The 23,229-nt window shown below is 39.6% G+C and overlaps 1 protein-coding gene across 1 annotated transcript in view; it reads left to right on the top strand.

Annotated features, from left to right (window-relative positions):
• Positions 1 to 4,706: 4,706 nt before the first annotated feature.
• TNPO1 (transportin 1) overlaps positions 4,707 to 23,229 on the top strand; it is a 61,227-nt gene continuing 42,704 nt past the window's right edge. The window contains exons 1-7 of the mRNA XM_055331633.1: positions 4,707 to 4,837; positions 4,951 to 5,064; positions 7,487 to 7,562; positions 11,438 to 11,587; positions 15,221 to 15,327; positions 17,214 to 17,347; positions 23,137 to 23,218. Of these exons, the coding sequence (XP_055187608.1) occupies positions 4,960 to 5,064; positions 7,487 to 7,562; positions 11,438 to 11,587; positions 15,221 to 15,327; positions 17,214 to 17,347; positions 23,137 to 23,218 (654 nt within the window). The 5' untranslated portion in view covers positions 4,707 to 4,837; positions 4,951 to 4,959. The remainder of the gene's footprint in view (positions 4,838 to 4,950; positions 5,065 to 7,486; positions 7,563 to 11,437; positions 11,588 to 15,220; positions 15,328 to 17,213; positions 17,348 to 23,136; positions 23,219 to 23,229) is intronic.

Below are 23,229 nucleotides of genomic sequence, written 5' to 3'. Positions count from 1 at the left end.
TGGGAGGGAAGTGCTAGAATTGGTGAAGTGCTCTTGGCATTTAGTGGGCGGGGCTGAGGGGTTCTGGGTGGTCACCGGTAAGAAGCATCTTAAGCCCTGAGTGACTTTTGATGGTCACATGGGTGAAAAAATATCAGCTAGAGCCTAACATGATTTTACACATGCACATGGAATTTTTTGCAGGATTTTAATTAAATGCTGAGTTTTCCAGGAATAAAACTGCTATTGAAGGAAGAGTATGCCTTATTTTGTTTGGAGTGGTTCACCATTTGGGGAAACCCTGTCAAGCAAGGCAACATTTTTCACATCAAAGTAACTTACCGTATAGGTGGAAACAGCTGACTGCTCAGTAAATTTTTTTTTTTGAATGTAATTGAAATTAGATGGGGAAGAAAAAGCTCTGAACCAAAGAGGGATAAAGCACTTTTCTCTTTCCTGGCAGAGTATATTCGTGTTCCTCTCCCCTCCTATTGCACCTTTTTCATATTCTTCATTCATAGACCGTGCATCTGTCTCTCTCATTAAAGGAGAGCTTAGTGGGGGCAAGAACAATATTTTACTTATCTTTGAATCTTTGTTGCTCATTGAGCACATGGTAGTTGCTCAGTTCAATATTCAGTTGAATTAATGGCAGCAGCAATAATATTTACTCAACAAATATTTATTGAATCAGACTCTGCTAGGCAAAGAAGGCAGAAAGACACTGTCTCTCTTCTCAGGGAACACGATATATTGCTAAGAGCTGGAAATAATTATAATATGATAGTTTCCAAAATGAAAATATCTATAAACTTTAGATTTGTAATGAAAAAAAAAACATGTAAGTCTTGTGGGGATTAAAAAAAAAAAGTCTTGTGGGGATATCATGGAAGAAAAATAGTATCCAGTATCAAAAATGATGCCAAAGAAGACTCTCAATAAATATTTAGAAATTGAATCGATGAGCGTAGCTCTGAAGAGTGAGGAGATTGCCAAAGGGTCACATGTAGAGAACCTTCCAGTCAGGAAATCCTATTCAGAGGCTCAGTCGGTATTGGTGGAGCATAAAGTTTGAGGTTAAATCACAAGAGCTGTTTCTAGAGGTGATGGACCAGGTCGTGAACGGCCTCTTCCTTGAAAAAGAAGTTAGATTGTATCTTGCAGGCAGTAGGAAACCAATAATGTGACAATTAAAACTACTACATTTCCAACCATACCATATGCCAGGCAGGTACAGCAGCTCTCCTACCACAGAGCTGATACGGTCTCATTTTATAGTTGAGAAACTGAAGCTCAGTGAGATGAATTAACTTGTCCAGGTTTTCATAGCTACCAAGTGGAAGAATTAGGACTTAAACTTAGGTTAGCTGAGTCCAGACCTCCCATCTGCTTTTTAAACAATATTACAACCCCTCCAACAGGGAAGAAACTAGATTTATTTTTACTTTTTTCAACTAGTGTCTTTACCTCACACGATTTTTAACTCTGGCAAATTCAAACTTTTTATGGACATGCAAATTCTTAACAGTTTGGAACTCTTCAGTTTGCTGAAGGCCCCAAATGGTATCGTACGGTAACTTAGCAGGCAACTTTTTATCCTGGTGTCATCTTCTATTCAGCGAGTTCACATTAACTGTCTTGGCTGATGAAATGCCTTTGGTTGAGGGGTGTTCACCATGGAATGCCATGGACCAACCAGCATGATTTGCATACTCTAAAAGGGAAAAACTTGAAGTACTACTTTCCTTTTTTGAAACATTTAGATCTGAGTCTTCCACATGTAAAAGGAATAGTAATTACTTCAAGAACATCCAGTGTTAATCTTGATATTCTATTTATTATAGATGTGGTTTACTATTTAAATAATGAGTCCCACCTCGGAATTCTGGTGTCCTTGGTTAGCTTGCAGTACTTCAGATGTTATCCAAATAACCCTGTGGTCCCTCTGGCTACCCTAGCAGAAGATTCCTCCTAATTTTAATGGCTGTTAAAATGTGGTAAGTTCTGGAGAACTGGGATGGTGCTGATTGCACAATGAGGATGTACTGAAATGCCATTAAACTGTACACTTGAAATGGTTAAAATGCTAAATTCTATATTATGTATATTTTACCACAGTAAGAAAAAAACGGCATTTAGAAGTTCAGAATGACCTGACATCTCTTAGCTAGCAGTTACCAAATATTTTTGAGAATCTGTTCCCAACAACCTGAGTGAGGTCTAAGGGAATGGTTTATCTTTGTTCTATCTATCCCATCATCATAGGCTAATCAAAGTAAATGTTCTTAATACTAAACTTTGGGGAAAAAAATTCTACTTACTTGGGTCCAGGGATAGAAGTGTGATAATGATATTATGGGGCACTCCTCATCAGGACAGGTGTGCTGAAGATGTCTTTGGGACTGACCGCTATTGGCACCAACTTCACTTTATTCAAGAGGGCAGCTAAGGAGTTAAGTAGGTTATCCAGATGGCACTTCCACTGGTGTGATGTGCATGGTAGCAGCTCCAACTCGTAACTAAAGTTCAGATTTTTAGGTTCTCTCCTGTTAACCACCCATGTCCCCTACTCTTGTATTAGGAGCAATTAAATTTTTACCCATTAGAGTCACAAAAATTAAAAGAATATGCTGGCAAAGGAAACATTCATATTGTTGGTGAGTGTGAATTGCGTAACTGTTTTTAGAAAGTAATTTGGTAATAACTGTTAGAAAGTTTTAAGCGCGCATACTGTTGGCCTAATAATCCTACTGGGTTGCTACTACTTTGTAGACACATTAGTGCAAGAATGTTTTTCTGTGACCTGTTCGTTGTGGTAAAAAAAAAAAAAAAAAAAAAAAAAAAAGTAGAAGCATCCCAGAAGCCCATCAAGAAGTGGTTGAACAAACTATGTTTTATCCATTCTAATGATGGATATGCGACTATTGAAAAGTGATTTAAATATATATGTTAGCTGGGAATGATGGTCTATTATGTGTTTACAGGTTGTAGCATTAACAGAGTGTAGTTTATAGTATATGATCTTAAACAAAACCAAACCAGAACTATATGTATGTTTGAGAACAGAGAAAGGTGTAGCAAGATTCTTATCAAATTTAAAACATTCTGTGATGGACATAAGCTTGGAGGTAGGATTGAATTAACTCTATGTGTACAACCATGTTGTTTTGTTTGTTACAACTTTTGTAATTTTAGACAAGTTTCCGAAGTACTAAGAGGGAATGAAAGATCTCTAATGATAGATATTAATAAGAGGGATTACTCTGGATAACTGAGAAGTGGTTACAGTGGAAACCTTGGTACTGGTAATGATTTATATTTTGGTGTGGGCATTGGTTACAGAGGCATCTTCGGTTTGTGAAAATCCATTTAGTCGCATGCATATGATTTGTACAGGTTGTGTATATGTCAAAGTGTATTTAAATTCTGTCACAGCAGTACAAGAGAAGATTATCCTGTTTTTAAAAAACACTTTCAATAAATAATGATACCTGAAGTTGGGCAAAAAACCAGGACAATCCCATTATTATAAAATATAGTGTACATATGAGCACACAGAACAAAGAGTGGAATAAAAACGCTACAATATTAACAGATACGTCTAGATAATTATTGGTGGGGGGGTGGTATTCACTTTGGGTCATTTAGGAAGTAAGAGGTGGTGAGCAAAGCTGCGTTACAGGGTATTACCCAGAAAACAAAGTGGAAGAAGGAGAGAGGAAAGGTTTTAAAATAAGGAAAGAAAGAAAAACAGTGCTAACTAGAGACATGCAGTCAGGTAATTTTAACCCCTGCTAGGAAGTGCCTCCTACTAGGAAGGGACTAATTTCATCTGTCAAACCATCAGGTAGGAATAAAGCCATGTGTAATAGCCTTTCATCATACTCAATTTGGTCTTTACAAATAATTCATGCTTGATACTGAAGTTGTGTTTTCAGCCACTAGTTCTATTGAAACTGTGTCATTGGTAGAATAGTTTGAACTGATTGTAGCCGACGCAGCTCTTCCTAGCCTGAGAAACCTGCGCTGGGCCCAGCCTTGGCTAATTAACGGTGGTAATTTGCTCCCATCTTTCTGAGCCGTGGTTGGCACATGGGGCCGGTAACACCTGCCCAGGTTGGGCCTGGAGGGAAATCAGGAGAGGTCTGTGACAGCGCTTTAATAGAATTCATCACGATCCACTTACAAAATCACGTTTTTCTTTTCCTTCACCCCAAAGTCTTCAGTTGTGAGATGTGGTATTTCAGACGGAATCTATTTCGCTTACAAGTTCAGGAATCAGGAGTCTATACGAGAACGCAGTTTTTTTTCAGTCCCGTTGTGCAGACGTAAATGCAACCTTTCGTGTTTGTTGCGGTGTGGACTGTGATTGAAATACATTTCAGATAGTGGAGACTAAATATTGGAGCTATGCATCTAAAACTGAAATGTGAACTTTATGATTTTTTTTCCCCCTAGTATGGAGCTGTCGGGGGTAGTGATCAGGCCTTTCCCCCCCAACCATGTCTGTGGTTCTCCACTGCTCGCCCTGGGGACTCGGAGTGACTAGTGCCCCGAGTCCGACCTCTGCAGGTGTCCCGCGGGGGGGGGGCGGGGGAGGGCAGGGGGGGCCGAGCAGCCGGGCCTGGCCCCGCGCCCTTGCGTCGCTGGGCGGCGGGCGGGCGGAAGCCGCGCGGCACTAGGACCCAGGGGGCTCCCGGGAACGGATCTAGGGGCCAGATTGCAAATTCGCGGTGACTCAGTCTGGTCGGCTCCTGCTCGGCGGCCGCGGCGGCAGCGGACGCGGACGTTGGCGGCCGAGCTGCGAGGGCCCGTCCCCGGCCTTCGCCGTCCGAGGCTCCCCGGGCGCCCCCGGCAGGTGCGCGGCGGCGGGGCGCGGCGGGGGCGCGGCGGGGCGGGGGCGCGGGGGGGCGCGGGGCCTGCGCGCGGGACTCACGGCCGCCGGCGCTTCCTGTCTGGCTTTCTTTGCAGCAAACCAAGATGGAGTACGAGTGGAAGCCCGACGAGCAGGGGCTGCAGCAGATCCTGCAGCTGCTCAAGGAGTCGCAGTCCCCGGACACCACCATCCAGAGGACCGTGCAACAAGTATCCTTCGCGAGGCCTCCCCGCCGCCGCCGCCGCCGCCGCCCCGCGCGGGCCCCGCCGCCCGGCCGCCGCCCCTCCCCCCGCCCTGCCGCCGCCGCCGCCGCCGCCGCCGCCGCCGCGCCCGGATCCCTCCGCCCTCCGCGCACGCGGCCCGCCGGCCCGCCCGCGCCCCCGCGCCCCGCGCCCCCGCCTGCCCGCCCGCGCCCCCGCCGCCCCCGCCGCACGTGCGCCCGCCGGCCGGCCTGCCCCGGGGCGGTGGGGGGGCGGCCTGAGGCTCCGGGGCTCCCGGGGTGGAGCCGGCCCCGCGCCGCCGCCGCCCGGCCCCGGAGGCCCCCGAGGCCCCCGAGGCCCCCGAGGTCCCCGAGGCCCCGGCGGCGCGGAGGCGGGGGGCCCGGCCTCGCACCTGTTGCGGCGCGGGCGGCAGGACACGCGCCCTCCTGGCCCCCGCGCCCCGGCTACAGAAATTTAAGACAAAAACAAGACACTTAACGTCTGCGGTTTTTCGCAGAGACCCCTGTGGTCTCTATTGTTAGCCCCCAGCGACCCCGCGGAGCCGGTAGGTGGGCGCCCCGGGCAGCCCGCGGAGCCGCCGAGGAGGAGGGGGGGGGGCGGGCAGCGCGGCCCGGCCCTGCTGCACCCCGGCCCGGGGCGGAGGCACGTGGCCGCTCGGCTCGCCCCGCGCGGGCAATTCCGGGGGGCAGGACCTCGGGGGGCAAGACCTGGGGGGGCAGGACCTCGGGAGCAGGACCTCGGGGGGCAGGACCTGGGGGGGCAGGACCTCGGGAGCAGGACCTCAGGGGGCAAGACCTGGGGGGGCAGTACCTCGGCGTGCAGGACCTGGGGGTGCAAGACCTCGGGGGCAGGCAGGATCTCGGGGGGCAGCACCCCGGAGCGGGGACCAGGAGCTCCGAGCGTCCTCCGAGCCCGCGGGGTGCAGGCCCCAGCGCCCGGCTGCGACCCGGCCTCGCCCGCCGTGGCTGTGGCCGAGGGGATGAGACCAGTTGATGGTACTTAGTGGACTCGCAGGTGATCGTACGGCACAGTTAATTCTCCACTTAGCCCAGCCCGGGACCAACCTTGCAATCCCATCCGTAGCGCTATAGAGGATTATTCCCTGTTTCGGTACGTGTTTATTAAATACCTTTTACACGCCTCGTACTGCGCTGGGGCAGACCATCCATGTTTGCAGTCCGTTCTGTGTGCCTGGAGCATAAGGAACAAATTAAACTTCAGTAGGCAAACCGTATTTAAATAATAATAATAATAATAAGCATTGCTTTATATTCTCAAAGTGCCTGGTGATGGATGACCTTGTTCTTTTGTGTGTCCTAAGTAAAGCGTTTATTGCATTGTCGTTTTTGTATGGGCTTGAGACTTAATAATAAGGGTAGATCCAGCCCAAGTTGCAAGAAGGTAAATCTTACGAGGAGATGTTGATGAAAAATTAGCGCATCGGCTTTTCGATCTTGGCCATTCACTAAAGAAAGAGACCGCTGGGTTTTACTTGAGCAAGGAAAGACTTTGGAAATTTTTTAGAGACCGCCTTTTAACTAGTTAATTTACCTTCTCACCACTAACTATTGAGGGTATTCCAGTGAGCAATAGCTGATACCTAAGAGTTTTGCACCATGGTTTTAATTTCAGAACAAAACAACTTAGATCTGAGTAAAGACATTTGAATACTTCTGTCTAGTAAAACCCAATTACGAGTATTATTAAGAAGAGTATTAGGAAAAAAAAAAGTATTAGAGAGGTTAAGAGGCCGTGAAGAAAGATACGATACAACATTTATGTCACTGTTGACTGCCAACAGAATGAAATACCTGCAGACTTAAGTCCCTAGAAATGTTAGATCTTGGGGAGGGGGGGCAATTGTAGAACTATTGCAGTTCAGTAATTTCATACTGACCTTATGTAATAGGACTTGATACACAGACTTGTGTATAAGTGACATTTTATATTCAGTTTAAGTTTAAAAATCCACTTTATAAAGTTGATTTCCCTAAGTGATTTTTAAAGACCTGTTTTCATTTCTTTGGAATGCTTTTCATTTTTGTCATCATTTTTGTATCTAAGTACCTTTCTGATTAAGGTTTTTAAAGTTCAAATCACAAATTCTGTTTTGATCATTTTTTTGCTATGTTGAGCCTTCTGAAGGTGAGACTTATGTTTTATTGAATATAATTATTGATACAGGTACTAAGTTTACTCTTTCAGTCATAAAGCACCTAAGAGATTTAACATAACCATTAGTGTGTTCTTGGAATAATGTATTGATGGTTTTAAGAACTTTATTCTTCTCAAGAAAAAAGTGCAAGGTTAAAAATGACACAAAAGAAGATTCTTGATTTTACATTAAAAACACTTGATTTTTTTCCCTTAGATTACAATGAGAAGTTTCCTTAACTACTGTTTGTTTTAGAAACTGGAACAACTCAATCAATATCCAGATTTTAACAACTACTTGATTTTTGTTCTTACAAAATTAAAGTCTGAAGGTAAGTAAGGTTTGTATTGATTAAAAACTACTTGGAAAGATCTTCAAGACCTGTTAAAATAAGCTGAGTGATACTCATATCAAAGGCTTGCATTTTGTAGTAACCACTGCTTTACATTGTGGAATGAGCAAAGTATTTAGATGTTTAATAAGCATTAGGTTGTTAGGTGGGTGTTTTTATAATAAGTTCCCTCGTATTTTATGAATGAAAAGGGTGTTGCAAAGTTGGCTTTGGTGTTTTAACTTGAATTCTTGTACATGAATGTCATAAATTTAATATACCGATTGAATGTAGGATTTACTAAATAACCGAATGTATGTGGATTCGTAGAAAACATCGAAAGTACATATAACCAAAATGACTTATAGTCCTATCACCCAGAGAGATTTATTATATTACTCTTGATTAATCCTACAGTCTTCTATGGCTGTATACTATTTTTAAAATCTAACTAAAACTGGAGTCATTCTCTTCATAAACTTTTGTGACTTAACTTTCTAACCATATACTGAACAGTATAATGAAAACAACAGAGTCAAGTTTAAATTACTTTTTTGGCAATTCAGAGCCTGAAAACTAGTTTTATATTATTTATTTTTAAATTAGTTTTATTTTTTTAAATGATAATGGTCATTTGATTGTTTCTGATACAGGTCATGTGTCCCAGTAGACTTTATTCGTTTCACAAATACTATTGAGTACCACTTCGTGTCCAGGCTTAGGGACAATAAAAGTAAACAAAATAAGAATCTTTGCCCTCATGGAACTTATATTGTAGTGAGAGGTGTTCTTCATAGTATTATTTGAGTATTGAAGATTCCCTTCCTGGAACATTGTCAGACATCCAAAAGGCACAAAAATATGATTGAGCAATTGATTGGACTCTAAATGAAAACACTATACCCTGTTCAGTGATGGGTGTTTTAGAAGCCATGGAGCAATTAGTTTTGTTTGTTTGTTTGTTTTTGAAGAAAAGAAAGAAAAGAAAAAATCAGGGCACTTGGGAGTTGGGAAGTAAGTCTTAGACACAGATGCTGATTCAACTGTCTTGCTTTTTTTCAGCTACATAATGCCTGCATTAGACTACCAGACCATCGTAAGGGTTCAACTCCAAGGCTCTAGGGGGTTAATGGCTTTCATGTGTAGTAAAATCACACTAATTTTTTTTTTTAAAGATTATTTTGTTTATTTTAAGGAGTGTAGGCGCATGAGTGGAGGGAGGGGCAAACAGGTGGGGGAAAGAGAATCCTTAAGGAGGCTCTCAGCTGACCACCCAGGGCTCTATTCCAGGACCCTGAGATAATGACCCGAGCCAAAATCAAGAGTCAGCAGCTCAACTGAGTGAACCACCCAGGCGCCCCTCACTGATCTTGTATTTATTCAGATTTTGGTGATTTATACAGTACTGTGATTTGTTTTTAATTTTTAAAATTCTAGTTAATTTTAGGGATTTTAATTTTTGATGACGGGATTAAACCTAAATCTAGGTTTTAAGAAACGAGGAGTTTCTTCAGCATATATTTAAATTGAGCAATTAATATTCCTTGTTTGTTAAATATACTTGATACTTTGTTTCTTAATACGGAGATTATTTTTCCCACTTACTAGTTTATAATCAAATTAGTGTTTACTCCTTTTTTAAAAATTTTGATATTTAGTAAATGAGTTTTTCTAACCTAATTGTTTGACTTGGAAATTTTAAACTTACTTTCACCAAACCATCTACTCTGTGGTCAGTGTGCACATCCTAAGTTCCAAATGTTAAAGATTGTTAGACTGCTTTATTCTTTCTTAAAGGGTTTTGGGAATGTCAGAGTAAGTCAGAAGTATTTTTTGAATTCAAATAGCAAGAGGTTGGGTGTAACTACCTCTAAGTCATTAGTCATTATTTCTCAAAGGACATAGTAGGAGCTTAGCATTAGTATGAGAGTTAATATTTATTCTTGTGTCTTATTTGGAACACAAATTTACTGTGTCTAGTTTTCTATTAAAACTGGCATTGGGGTCATCATATTAGTGTGGGAACATAAATGACCTCTTTAGATGGAAATGCTTATTTAGTAATATCTTCGCCATCCCCTCTTATGAATTTGTTTACACTGAATCGTGGAATAAAATTTTAGATCTGAAAGAGATCTCAGAGATAAGCTCATCTAATAGCAAATTGAGGTCCAATAAAGTAAATTAGCCTTAACCTTTTTTAAAAAAAAGAAATGGTGGACTGGTGGCTTCTTGGATTTACGGCAGGATATTTCTTAACTACAACAAATATTTTAATATAAAATAATTGATATTTTTTATTTTAAGCCACTTCTGTTTTGTATTGTGACTTATTAAAAGTCTTCATCTCATAGCATTTATTGTAAAAACAGTGTATATCTTTTAAACACGTATCATTTAAAATAAAATTGAGTGAATTAGTAAAGGCTGACTTAAGAAAATAGAATTATTACTTAAATAACTGGTTACTTATTTATTTTATGGTAGTTTTAAACTTGCAAGAGAACTTAGAACTGTTTTTGTTTCATTTTAAGTTACTCATTGGGATGGGTTGTAATTGAAACCGTTTTTAGACAGTGACATAAAAGGTTTTAGGGTATGTTGTTGTGGTGGCCCCGGTAGGGTTTATGTACAAAGAAACTTTGGTATCCTCTTGTGTCTCTGTATGTTTCACCCTTAAATGATTCAGTACCAATCAGACTCTAGGAACATACTGCAAACCAGAACAGGCTGGGAGTATCTTTTTTTTTTTTTTCTTTTTTTCTTTTTTTTTAATAGGGTTTGTAAAAACAGTAGCGCTAGCTATAAAGCCTATTCCGTTCACCGCTCCAGCTCTTCATGTCTTCTAGTCCTTTGTGGAGGGTGGCGATACTGTAGAATGCACCAAGTGTAGGCTTGAGCCAGACTCCTGAGGTTCATATTTTGGCTTCCCCACTTAATAGCTTTGTGTGACTTTGGCAGAGCCGTCGGTTTGTTCATTTGTGCAGTGGGGATAATAACTCCTGTCTCAAGAGGTTGTGAAGATTAAAAGCACACTAGTTAGAATGCACTTAGCAGTGTTCAGTACCTAATAAACATTCAGAAGATATTAACTGTTGTTATATTGGGGTGATATCAATCGGTAAAGCATCAGTTACATTCTATTGGTATTATTAAAGTTCTTCTTAAAAATTTGTTAACACCCGTCTGTGGACTGAATTTTTTTATGTAAATTCTGATTTTCTGGAAATTTTAAAATTGTTTTACCCTTTTTTTTTTTTTTTAGCTCAGAGTCAAGTGAAAAACATGATATAAATGAACGCCATTTATTTTTATATGAAGGTGATCCCGTATATTCTTTGTCCACTTAATTTTTTTAATAGGATACTTTTAGTCACTAATACTTTCAGATCTGTAATTTGATGTATATGTGAGGTTCCAATAAAGCTTGAGTACAGTGGCCATATATAAACTAAATTAACTCTTAAACTGAGTCAGTGGTTCTCAACCAGGTGCAATTTGGCCCCCCTCCCCTTGCCACCCACCCCACCCCTCCAGCAATCTGGACACTAGAAACATTTTTGTTGTCACAACTTGGGAAGGTGATACTGGCATCTATGGCCAGGGGTACTGCTAAACATCTTATGGCGCGCACAGAACAATACCCAACAGAGAATTATCTGACCTAAAATGTCAGTAAAGCCAAGGTTGAGAAACCCTGAACTACAAATCATGGAGCTAATCTTTTGATAATCATTTGTGATACTTTTTTTTTTCCTGGTTATCGCAAAATTACTGGAATGTTGCAATCAATTTTTTGATAGAAGTATTTGAAACGTTAACTACACTTTGAAATGAAAACTACTTTAAAACTCAGTAGTATTATTTTATTACAGATGAACCCACAAGATCATTGAGTGGTCTCATATTGAAGAATAACGTGAAAGCACATTTTCAGAACTTCCCAAATGGTGTAACAGACTTCATTAAGAGTGAATGTTTAAACAATATTGGCGACTCCTCTCCTCTGATTAGAGCCACCGTAGGTAAGTTACAGTGTTAGAGTGGTATGGCTTATCCTGTTTTTAACTGGGTGGTTTTTTGAGATGATAGATTATTCTCCTAGGAACTTTTGTCATCCCTTTCATGTTGGATTTTGAAGGGGGGACTTTTTCATTGCCACTTTTAAATAAATGCTTTGGAAATAATACTCGTTATTGTAGTGAAATCCCTTAATTAGTCTAGAGTCACTGATCGTCGCTTAATCAACGTTTATTAAAGTGGGGCATTAACAGATGATATTAATTTAGGATTACTGCCTTTTCTTTGAGTTCCCCATTGTCTGACTTCCTTGTGTAATGCATGGGATATAATTTTCCAGTTTCACTTTCTTTACATGGAAAGAAAACTTTGTAAAACAACTGGAGAATAGGATCTTAGGTTTCACTATCTCCTACCCTTGTTCTTAATATTTGCCTTGTCTATATATAATTACAGCAAGTTTTGAGACTTCTCAGTGTTCAACTTGAGTAAAAACTACTATCAGTTTTTGTAATATTGAATTAAAAAGGTTAATTATGATAGCTGGTATAAATAGCTTTGGGAGTCAACACAACTGACTGTTGGTAATTCCTCTTTGTGGAAGCAGAGATAGGCAGTTGGAATCAAGTGGCCTACGAATGGACAGCCTTCAGTACACCATGGGACTTTACGCAGATAAATTTTATGGGGACCCAGAACACTTGTGTTAATCTGGCAGGCTGGTTGAGTGGAAGTCAGTTAAGAACATCCGTAAGGATTCAGTCATTTTCATTGAGAGTTCCTCACTTCTGTATTTTTCTGTCTCATGGTGGGCTTGAAAAGGACCCACTTCATCTTACACTGCAAAGGCTCTATGACATCTCTCAAAATACATCTTAAACTGCCGTTATTAACACCGATTTATTTATTATTTTAAATATTTACTTATTCCTGAGAGATACACAGAAAGAGTCAGATACACAGGTGGAGGGAGAAGCAGGCTCGATGTAGGGAACCCGACATGGGACTCGGTTCCAGGTCCCCAGGATCACGCCTCAGGCTGAAGGCAGCGCTAAACCGCTGAGCCACCCGCGCTGCCCACTAACATCGATTTTAAATGGGATGAACGGAGGGGAGGGCATTTGTGATTTAAGGAAAGGGAATTCCTGGTTCATTCTGATGAACCTGCACATACCTTCCTAATGCGCTGCCAATCTTGACAGTGGGGAGAAAGAATGGTGAATGTGTGCCAGACACATCGATATAAATTTTTAATCTTACCTGTACATATTAGGGAGTTTATTTGAAAAGACTACATTTCCTTGACTGTGTGGTAAGCCATTAGACAAATTCTCCTGTTGAAGAATATATGGTCGGTTTGTAATTTTACTATTTTAGTGACTATCCTTTATGTGTGTTTATATAATAAGGGAAAGCTGCTGTGGAATTCCTAGAAGTGACATTACTGGGTCAGTGTGTGTTGTTTAAATATTTAAAATTTTAGTGGGTATTGCTGAGCACACTGATTTTTCACTCTCATCTTTGTTGTGTACACAGAATTACAATTTTTCACTTTTTGCAGGTATATTAGGTAGTCGAAGATCTTTGGGGAGGGGCACCTGGGAGGCTCAGTTGGTTAAGCATCTGACTCTTGATTTCAGTTCAGATCTTGATCTCAGGGTTGTGAGCTCCCTGGACATGGAGCCTACCTTTGGAAAAAAAAGAAAAAAAGGGATCCCTGGGTGGCTCAGCGGTTTAGCGCCTGCCTTTGGCCCAGGGCGTGATCTTGGAGTCCCAGGATCCAGTCCCACATCGGGCTCCTCTGCCTGTGTTTCTGCCTCTCTCTCTGTCTCTCTCCCTCTCCCTCTCTCTTCTGTCTCTCGAATAAATAAAATCTTAAATTTTTTTGGAGTGGATGAAATTATATGGGACAGTTACATTTGAATTTGTTGGTCTATTAACATTCTCTAGTGCTCTTCAGAAGAATGTCAGCAGCCTGTTAGTGACAAATTATAACTTGGCATTTAATTTTTATTACTGCTTATTTTAAGACATTCTTTGTTTTCTTTAGGTAGTCCAGACCTTTCTTCCCCGCCCCCGCCCCCAATTCTTAGAAATTTTAACTTTAGGAAAGAATAATTGGCAGGAAGGAGTAGCTCTACCTTTAGCATCAGTGCTTTTTTATCTTACTAAGGGGTATATCTTAAAAATGCTATCAGTCCATTGACCCTTACCATATAGTTAAGATTTTTTTCTAGTGCATAGTACACATTGGCCAACAACTTTACATTTTTTTAGTTCTTTGCCACTGGGAGCAACTCTCTCAAAACGAACTATGGAAAATTCTAAGGTAATTTATACATAAGCAGGATTCGCTGCTTAGTAATAATCATTGATTATTTACTGTATACTATATGCCAAGCATTGTTTGGATATCTCACAATTCTCAAAATAAAAGAACACTTTTTTTCCGCTTTTACAAATTAGTATTTTAGAGTACATATAATTTGCCTACTATATATAAAAGTTTATATAGATCTTAATTACGGTACTAAATGATCTGTAATCATCAAACTGTTTCATCTTACTCATGTTGAATTTGCTAAGGCAGAGGAAAATATTAACACAAACCCTTTGCGTTATTACTGTTTGTATAAACGCAAAACTTTTGTGTTATGTATTCATACATTTGCAAATTCATTAACTGCCACAGCTCAGCTACACAACACACTTGAAACAATCCAGTGGGAGTGTGACATGATCAGTGAGCATGTGCCCCTCAGCCTCTTGGATCCAAGATCACCTTGCCAGTGATTCATCCTTGATCCTGTCAGTGGGAATGGTGGAGGAGTTGTGTGGGTCTTTCCACCACCACCACCAGAAGGATTGTTGCACACGGAATTATCATCAGATAATGGCTCATCTGCTTTCACTCTCCCTGCCATGGTTTTGGCGGTGATCCTAGCTTAGGTCAGACAGCTGATTTTAGCTTTATGTATTTTTGTTAGCAACTGACAGACTCCTACTCATCACCCAGTGATAAGCACTATTAATGTTTTGGTCCATTTTCTTTCTTTCTACTCTTCTGTATACAACACTTCTGACCCTTGAACTGTGTGGGTCTGCTTATATAACATTTTCTTTAGCTTTACTGTAAAAACCATATATAATAAATATAATACATAAAGTATACGTTAATCGAAAATATGTTCATCGGCCATGCTATCCCTAAGATTTCCAGTCAGCTATTAAGTTTTGAGGAGTCAGCAGTTAACGTGTGGATTTTCGACTGAGGTGGGGCCAGCCTCTATATGCCCCCTCCCCATTATTCAAGGGTCAGCTATAATTTTAATGAATGGGACTATTGTTATTGTTGGAAAAGAGCAAGTTGTAGTCTTTTTAAACAGATAATTGTTAAAAATACAACATTTCTAAAATGTTGGAAAACAAGATTAGAAACCTGATTTATGCTGTGATTTTTTCAACCAACGTGCTATGGCCAAAAGGGGGTCCTTGGTGAATGTTTTTATTTACATGTTTTGGAGGTCCTGGGCTGATTTGTTGGACCATTTAAATGAATGTGTGTGCACGCACGTGTGTGCATTCCTGTGATAGTTTCTAACATAAGATTTCCTAAAGATAACGTGTTTTCTTTCAAGGTATTTTGATTACAACCATAGCCTCCAAGGGAGAATTGCAGAATTGGCCTGACCTCCTACCAAAACTCTGTAGCCTATTGGATTCTGAAGATTACAACACTTGTGAGGTAAAGAAATTTGCTTCTTTAACATACTTACTCTTCTCTATTTTTCTCATCATGTTGTATATTTGTAACCTTCCAAAATATAATTCCTCTGAGACCTGCAACTTAAAAACTTAGAAGCAGAAGCCTCAAGTCATTCTTATTTGTGTTAGTGACCATTTATCTTCCCTGTTTTCTATAAGGATTAATTCATAAAACCTCTTTACTATAATTGCTACAAAGAATTATAATCAGTTAATCCATTAATGTGGTATTTTTCAAAGATAGGCTTAAATTTACCAACCATGAGTACTTTTTTGCCTTCCCTAAATTGTTTTTGTTCCTCATACTTTATGACATGGCTAAAGTGTATGTAATCTAGTTTTAATCATGTAGTAATTATGATCTTCTGTTTGCCACTGATAAGTGGTGACCTTTCCATGTGGAAAAGGGAGTCTGTATGGAGTTCTCACTTGTTACTGAGTATTTTTAAGAATCTCTTTGATTAGCAGGCCTCTAGTTTGTTTAGAAATCTGTTTTGAATGGAAACCATTTTAGTATTTTTTGCCTCTTTAAAGAAATAACCTAACAAAAATAATCAGATGGGTCTTTTTCCTTTTTTTTTTTTTTTTTTAAGATTTTATTTATTCATGAGAGACACAGAGAGGGTCAGAGACACAGGCAGAGGGAGAAGCAGGCTCCATGCAGGGAGCCCAATGCGGGACTCGATCCCAGGTCTCCAGGATCAGGACCCAGGCTGAAGGCAGCACTAAACCACTGGGCCACTCAGGCTGCCCCAAAAGGAGTCTTTAAAATCATACTTCTCGGGCAGCCCCAGTGGCGCAGCGGTTTAGCGCCGCCTGCAGCCCAGGGCATGATCCTGGAGACCCTGGATCAAGTCCCATGTCGGGCTTCCTGTATGGATCCTGCTTCTCCCTCTGCCTGTGCCTCTCTGCCTCTATCTCTTTCTCTCTCTCTCTGTGTCTCTGAATAAATAGTCTTTAAAAAAAAAAAAAAACATAAATAAAATAAAAAAATAAAATCACACTTCTCCTTCCCTAAAAAAAAAAATCTTATTTTCTCATGTATACGTTTTCCAATAATGCCTTTAGAAATACACTAAGATTACAGAAAAACTGAAATAGTGTGTTCAGCCATCAAGTAAGAATTGAATAAAATTTAAATAGTGCTTTGGTATAGTGGTAATAACATGAAAGGAGGTCAAAATTAAAAAAAAAAAAAACAAGCATTTATCAAGAATTACAAAAAATTAAAACTGCAGTAAACATGAAATTATGGAGCTTCTAATAAGTCATATCTTATTCTTCAGCTAACTGTACCATGAAAATAAGCACTAGGTTTCTGCTGCTGATGGGATTATAAACAGTAAATTAGATGTTTGAGGTAATTAGTAGGTTGCATATTATATATAGGAGCTCTGGGTTGGCCCCTTTGGTGTAAAAATGGTTGTAGGGAAGTAGTTGGTAATTTGAATTTTCTGCCCTTCTTACGGATTTTGTCACCATTATCCAGCTAATGTTTTACATATAAGGAATTTTTTAAATGATTTTAAGATTTCTTTCTGACTTAAAATTGATAAGAATATTTCAGGAGAAGTTAACTTTTTGAATTAGATAATATTTATTGCAGTCTCTGCCAACCAGAATATTCTCTAATTTTAAGCCATTAAATGCTAAAAAAGTACAAATATATATAAACTGAGATTTTAGATAACTCAGTGGCATAATGATTTCTGTCTTAAAATTGATGACTAAATTTATGGACTTTATGAGGCAGTATTTTATGTGGGCTGGGAACATTAATTCATACAAATGAGTCAATATTCCTCAATTTCCTTTTAAAATGGTTTCTTTTTTAATTAATCCTAATAATATAAATGTCTTCCACAGGGAGCATTTGGTGCCCTTCAGAAGATCTGTGAAGATTCTGCTGAGATTTTAGATAGTGATGTGTTAGATCGTCCTCTCAACATCATGATCCCCAAATTTTTGCAGTTCTTCAAGCACAGTAGTCCAAAAATAAGGTATCTATGTAGCCAATATTAAATTAATTTGTAAACTCTAAGCCTGACTACTTTAGTTTGCATTACCTAATACATTTGTGATTGGCAAAAGATACTGATATTCTACAAAGGTGAACCTCAGTAGTTGAAATTTATTCTTTTAATAGCAAAACCGTGAAACATTAACTTTTTCTGATGAAATTTTCATTGTATACAGTAGTTCTCTACCTTCTAGATGTTAATGACATTTGTTAATGATTAACAGGCATGCGTTTCAGGTCCTTTATGTAACAAGGCTGAAATTCAGAGTGTTTTGTGGTGGTTGTGTTGTTTTTAATTTATGGATCTTGCCATGTACAGGTACCTTCATTTGCAACTGTGTTAAAAATTGCTCCAGTATGACATCTGGATTATTTAGTAATTGTAGATGAAGAGGTTTTTGTTTTTGTTTAAGATTTTATTTATTATTTATGCCTGAAAGAGAGAGAGAGAGAGAGAGAGAGAGAGAGAGAGAGAGAGAGAGAGAGAGAGAGAGAGAGGGAGAAGCAGGCTCCATGCAGGGAGCCCAACGCGGGACCTGATCCCGGGACCCCAGGATCACGCCATGGGCTGAAGGCGGTGCTAAACTGCTGAGCAGCCACCAGGGCTGCCCTAGATTAAGAGTCTTACATCTGGTTAATGTTTTGAGCATGAAGGCGGACGATTTTTGAATACACTCTGAAACCAGTAGGCCTGCTTGGCCAGAAATTAACCGTGGCCTGTTTTGTTTTCCTCTATATTTATAGTTTCTTGAATAGTGCCTAGCATATAGTTGTTAAAATATTATATTTAAATATTAACCTTTGGCCAATTTGATTATCATCTATTATCCTATCAAGCTATAATTACGATGATGCTTTCACACTATCAAAGTATGTAAGACTCCTGTTACTTCAGAAGTTCCCGCAACTGTGCCATATGTTTTTTCCCTCCTCTCCAATTAACATATTTTAATCTAACTTGTCTTTTTTGTTTGTTATTGTGAAAGTCATTGCTCTTTTTTTTTTTGAGTCATTGCTCTTGATCGTTGCTTTGATTTTGTTGTTTCCAGTTGTCAGTGCTTCGTGCTTTTATGTAGAATAATCAAAAAACATATTACTATTTAAAGTAGAAGTTGTGCAGGATCCTAGAGGCAGTTTTAAGGATAGCCAACAGCAGGAACCTAAATGCATACGCCATTAACTGTTAGTTTAGATGTCCTTTGGAGCTTACTCCCAGGTTCCAAGCTGTATTCAAAGGATTATGATTTCAAAAGTGTGAACAGAGGGTAATCAAGAATCTTTTTCTTGCTTAAATCCTCTCTTTAGTTCTTTTTCTTTTTTCTCAATTTTATTTTAGTTACTTTTTATCTTAGGTGGTACTTAATACAGTGTGGTTCTGAGAGAAGGAACTTAATAGCTGGTCATTTATGGTAGTGTCATTGAAGTAAATAGTAACATTTCCAAAATAAAATGTTACTCTTTCCAAAATAGTTAACTAGATAGAGTTCATGTTCCCTAGGAAGTTGTCATTTAATCTTTGAATTAAAGTGATGAAAGAAAGTGTAATTTGCATACTTCTAAGAAACTCAATTTTTGGTGACCAGTTCTTAGCATTAAAAGTAAACATGTTCTTTCATCTCAAAATCACTACTGAACTTTTTTTTTTTTAATTTTTTTTATTGGAGTAAAATTTGCCAACATTTAGCATGACACCCAGTGCTTATCCCGCCAAGTGCCCCCCCTCAGTGCCCATCACCCAGTCACCCCAACCCCCCTGCCCACCTCCCCTTTCACTACCCCTTGTTCATTTCCCAGAGTTAGGAGTCTCTCATGTTTTGTCACCCTCACTGATATTTTCACTCATTTTTCTCTCCTTTCCCTTTATTCCCTTTCACTAATTTTTATATTCCCCAAATGAATGAGACCATATAATGTTTGTCTCTTTCCGATTGACTTATTTCACTCCACATAATACCCTCCAGGTCCATCCACGTCGAAGCAAATGGTGGGGATTTGTCGTTTCTAATGGCGGAGGAATATTCCATTGTATACATAGACCACAGCTTCTTTACCCATCATCTGTCAATGGGCACCGAGGCTCCTTCCACAGTTTGGCTATTGTGGACATTGCTGCTATAAACATCGGGGTGCAGGTGTCCCGGCGTTTCACTGCATCTGTATCTTTGGGGTAAATCCCCAGCAGTGCAGTTGCTGGGTCGTAGGGCAGATCTATTTTTAACTCTTTGAGGAACCTCCACACAGTTTTCCAGAGTGGCTGCACCAGTTCACATTCCCACCAACAGTGCAAGAGGGTTCCCTTTTCTCCACATCCTCTCCAACATTTGTGGTTTCCTACCTTGTTAATTTTCCCCATTCTCACTGGTGTGAGGATCTCATTGTGGTTTTGATGTGTATTTCCCTGATGGCAAGTGATGCAGAGCATTTTCTCATGTGCATGTTGGCCATGTCTATGTCTTCATCTGTGAGATTTCTGTTCATGTCTTTTGCCCATTTCATGACTGGATTGTTTGTTTCTTTGCTGTTGAGTTTAATAAATTCTAGGATTTTGATGGAATCTTGTCTCACATATAGATCTTTCATCCATTTTGAGTGTATCTTTGTGTCTGGTGTAAGAGAATGGTCTAGTTTCATTCTTCTGCATATGGATGTCCAATTTTCCCAGCACCATTTATTGAAGAGACTGTCTTTCTTCCAGTGGATAGTCTTTCCTGCTTTGTCGAATATTAGTTGACCGTAGAGTTGAGGGCCCATTTCTGGATTCTCTATTCTGTTCCATTGATCTCTGTGTCTGTTTCTGTGCCAGGACCACACTGTCTTAATGACCACAGCTTTGTAGTACAACCTGAAATATGGCATTGTGATGCCCCTAGCTATGGTTTTCTTTTTTAATATTTCCCTGGCTATTCAGGGTCTTTTCTGATTCCACACAAATCTTAAGATGATTTGTTCCAATTCTCTGAAGAAAGTCCCCATGGTATTTTGATAGGGATTGCATTAAACGTGTAAATTGCCCTGGGTAGCATTGACATTTTCACAATATATATTCTTCAATCCATGAGCATGGAATATTTTTCCATCTCTTTGTGTCTTCCTCCATTTCTTTCACAAGTGTTCTGTAGTTTTTAGGGTATAGATCCTTTACCTCTTTGGTTAGGTTTATTCCTCGGTATCTTATGCTTTTGGGTCCAATTGTAAATGGGATTGACTCCTTAATTTCTCTTTCTTGTTAGTGTATAGAAATGCCCCTGATTTCTGGGCATTGATTTTGTATCCTGCCGCACAGCCGAATTGCTGTATGAGTTCTAGCAATCTTGGGGTGGAGTATTTTGGGTTTTCTATGTACAGTATCATGTCATCTGCAAAGAGGGAGAGTTTGACTTCTTTGCCAATTTGAATGCCTTTTATTTCTTTTTGTTGCCTGATTGCTGAGGCTAGGACTTCTAATACTATGTTGAATAGTTCACTACTGAATTTTAAGAATATAGAATGAGGCAAAGGAATGAGCTATTGAAAAATCAGAACTATTGTATTTTTTAAATCGTACCACAGGTACACAAAGTTGGGTTATGATTTTTATTTTTTTAAAGATTTTATTATTTATTCATGAGAGTACACAGAGAGGAGACAGAGAGGCAGAGGCACAGGCAGAGGGAGAAGCAGGCTCCATGCAGGGAGACTGACGTAGGACTCGATCCGGGGTTCCCAGGGTCACGCCCTGGGATGAAGGCAGGCGCTAAACCATTGAGCCACCCAGGCTGCCTGGGTTATGACTTTTAGCTCATAACATTGTCATCGTGGCCCACTTCCATTTAGTCTTCAATTACTTATTATTTTTAACAATAAGCACTCCAATCTGCCACCCTGAACAAGAGCTGAGGTCTTGAGGACCATAACCCACATCAAATCCCAACTTTTTCCTTCTCTTACATTGCTAAAAAAAAATAAGTTTATTGCGTATAGATATAAAGGGTATGTATGTCTTTGTTTTTAACTTTATAAAAAAATATTTTACTGAATTTGATCTGACTTCTTAAATTTAATATTATGTTGCTAAGATTCATCCATATTTTGTCGTTATGGCTCATTTGTTTTGACTATGGTATACTACTAGGCATGACGATTACACTATTTACTCATGCTCTTTCCTCAACCCTCCTCTCCCCTTCTGGCCTTTGGGTGGCTTCCAGGTATTTGCTGTTGTGGATAGTGGTGCTGAAAGCATTTATTTGGTTGTCTCCTTTGGTCTATTTGCAAGAGTTTCTCTAGGAAGACATAAAATTTTGGGGGAGGAGCTTCTGGGACATAAGGCAAATAACAAGGAGAGAACCACCAGAATTGTCCAGAGCGGTTGCATCAAATAGTAGTATTAACAAAGAACAAGATTCTCGGGATGCACACATTCAGCCTTTAGTATTGTCATATATTTTAGTTTTTGCCAGTCAAATAGATTAAAAATTGTGTTTTGTTATTAATTCAGTGGTTTACTTCTCTGTCATTAGTCATTTTGAACATCTTGTCATAGGTTTATTGGCTGGCTGTGGTACCTTTTTGTCTTTTTCTCTTGGGTTATCAGAAGAGGCATACAGGACAGACGATAAAATTCCATGATGAATACTGTGGAAAAGTAATGAGACTAAGGGGTTAGACTGTCATTCACAGGTATCGTACATAGGTTTTCTGTAAAGGTAGCATGTGCAGAGACCCTGAACAAAGTAAAGTAGCAAATCTTCGAAAGGTCAAGGAGAAGGACATTTAAAACAGGGAACAGCAAGTATAAAGGCTCTGGAGTTGGGGACAAGCCTTTTACAGTGACAAAAGAAGAAAGCTTTGTAGTACAGTAAGAAATGAAGTTTAGGAGAGCAGAGTAACCACATTATAATGGAATGTCTAGGTCTGTAGTCCGCAAACTGTGACCCATGGGGCCAAATTCAGCCCATAATAGGAGCTAAGAGTGATTTTATATTTTAAAAGGTTGTGTTTGGGGAATGGGGGATAAAGTGCCACAGAGGTCTTAGAATATTTGCCATCTGAGTTTCTGTAGGAAAAGTAGATTGTGGGAGAAAAAAAAAAGAAAAGTAGATTGTGGTGGGGTTTTTTTGTTTTTTGCAGTAATCTGAACAACGGTGTGATGTGATATTCATGTGTATCTAAAAGGTTGTGGTAGGGTTTGGTATAGCAGAAGTTAGCCAGTTAGAACCCGTTGGAGTAATCCTGGTAGGAAATTATGGCTTGGACTAGGGAAGAAGTGAGGCTGGTAAGAAGTGATTGGATTATGGGTGTGTTTTCAAAGGTGGTGCCATTAGGACTTGCTGTGGAGTTGAATTGGCTAGATCTAAACATAAAGATCGGAGAGTTTTTCTCATTTTTAGTTTTCAAAGGAATAAATATAAACCCACTATTTTAAAATCTGTACGTATATAAAATAAATTTCCATTATGTTTCCATCCGCCTTCCCACTCTTCAGAGGTATCCACTATTAAAAATATGCAGTGTCCTTTCTGACACATTGTACTTTCAGAGAAGTACTAACAATGTTCTAGAACCTGTGTTTTTCACTTAATATTCATATTCTGTGTTGAATATACAAAGTTTATTCTTTTAAGGGTATGTATTTGTGTATATATTTGTATATATGTACGAATACATGTATTTATAGCTATATATACACCATAATTATTTTATGGAGGAATATTTTAAGTTCCTGTCAGTCTTCTGTAAATAGAAAAAAGCTGCAGTGTGCATGTGTTAAATTTTAAATTTTGTTTCTAGGTCTCATGCTGTTGCATGTGTCAATCAGTTTATCATCAGCAGGACTCAAGCTCTGATGTTGCACATTGATTCTTTTATTGAGGTAAGATTTGT

Source organism: Nyctereutes procyonoides, unplaced genomic scaffold, assembly GCF_905146905.1.
Source record: "Nyctereutes procyonoides isolate TBG_1078 unplaced genomic scaffold, NYPRO_anot_genome, whole genome shotgun sequence".
Lineage (NCBI taxonomy): Eukaryota > Metazoa > Chordata > Mammalia > Carnivora > Canidae > Nyctereutes > Nyctereutes procyonoides.
This window is presented reverse-complemented; position numbering and strand designations above follow the sequence as displayed.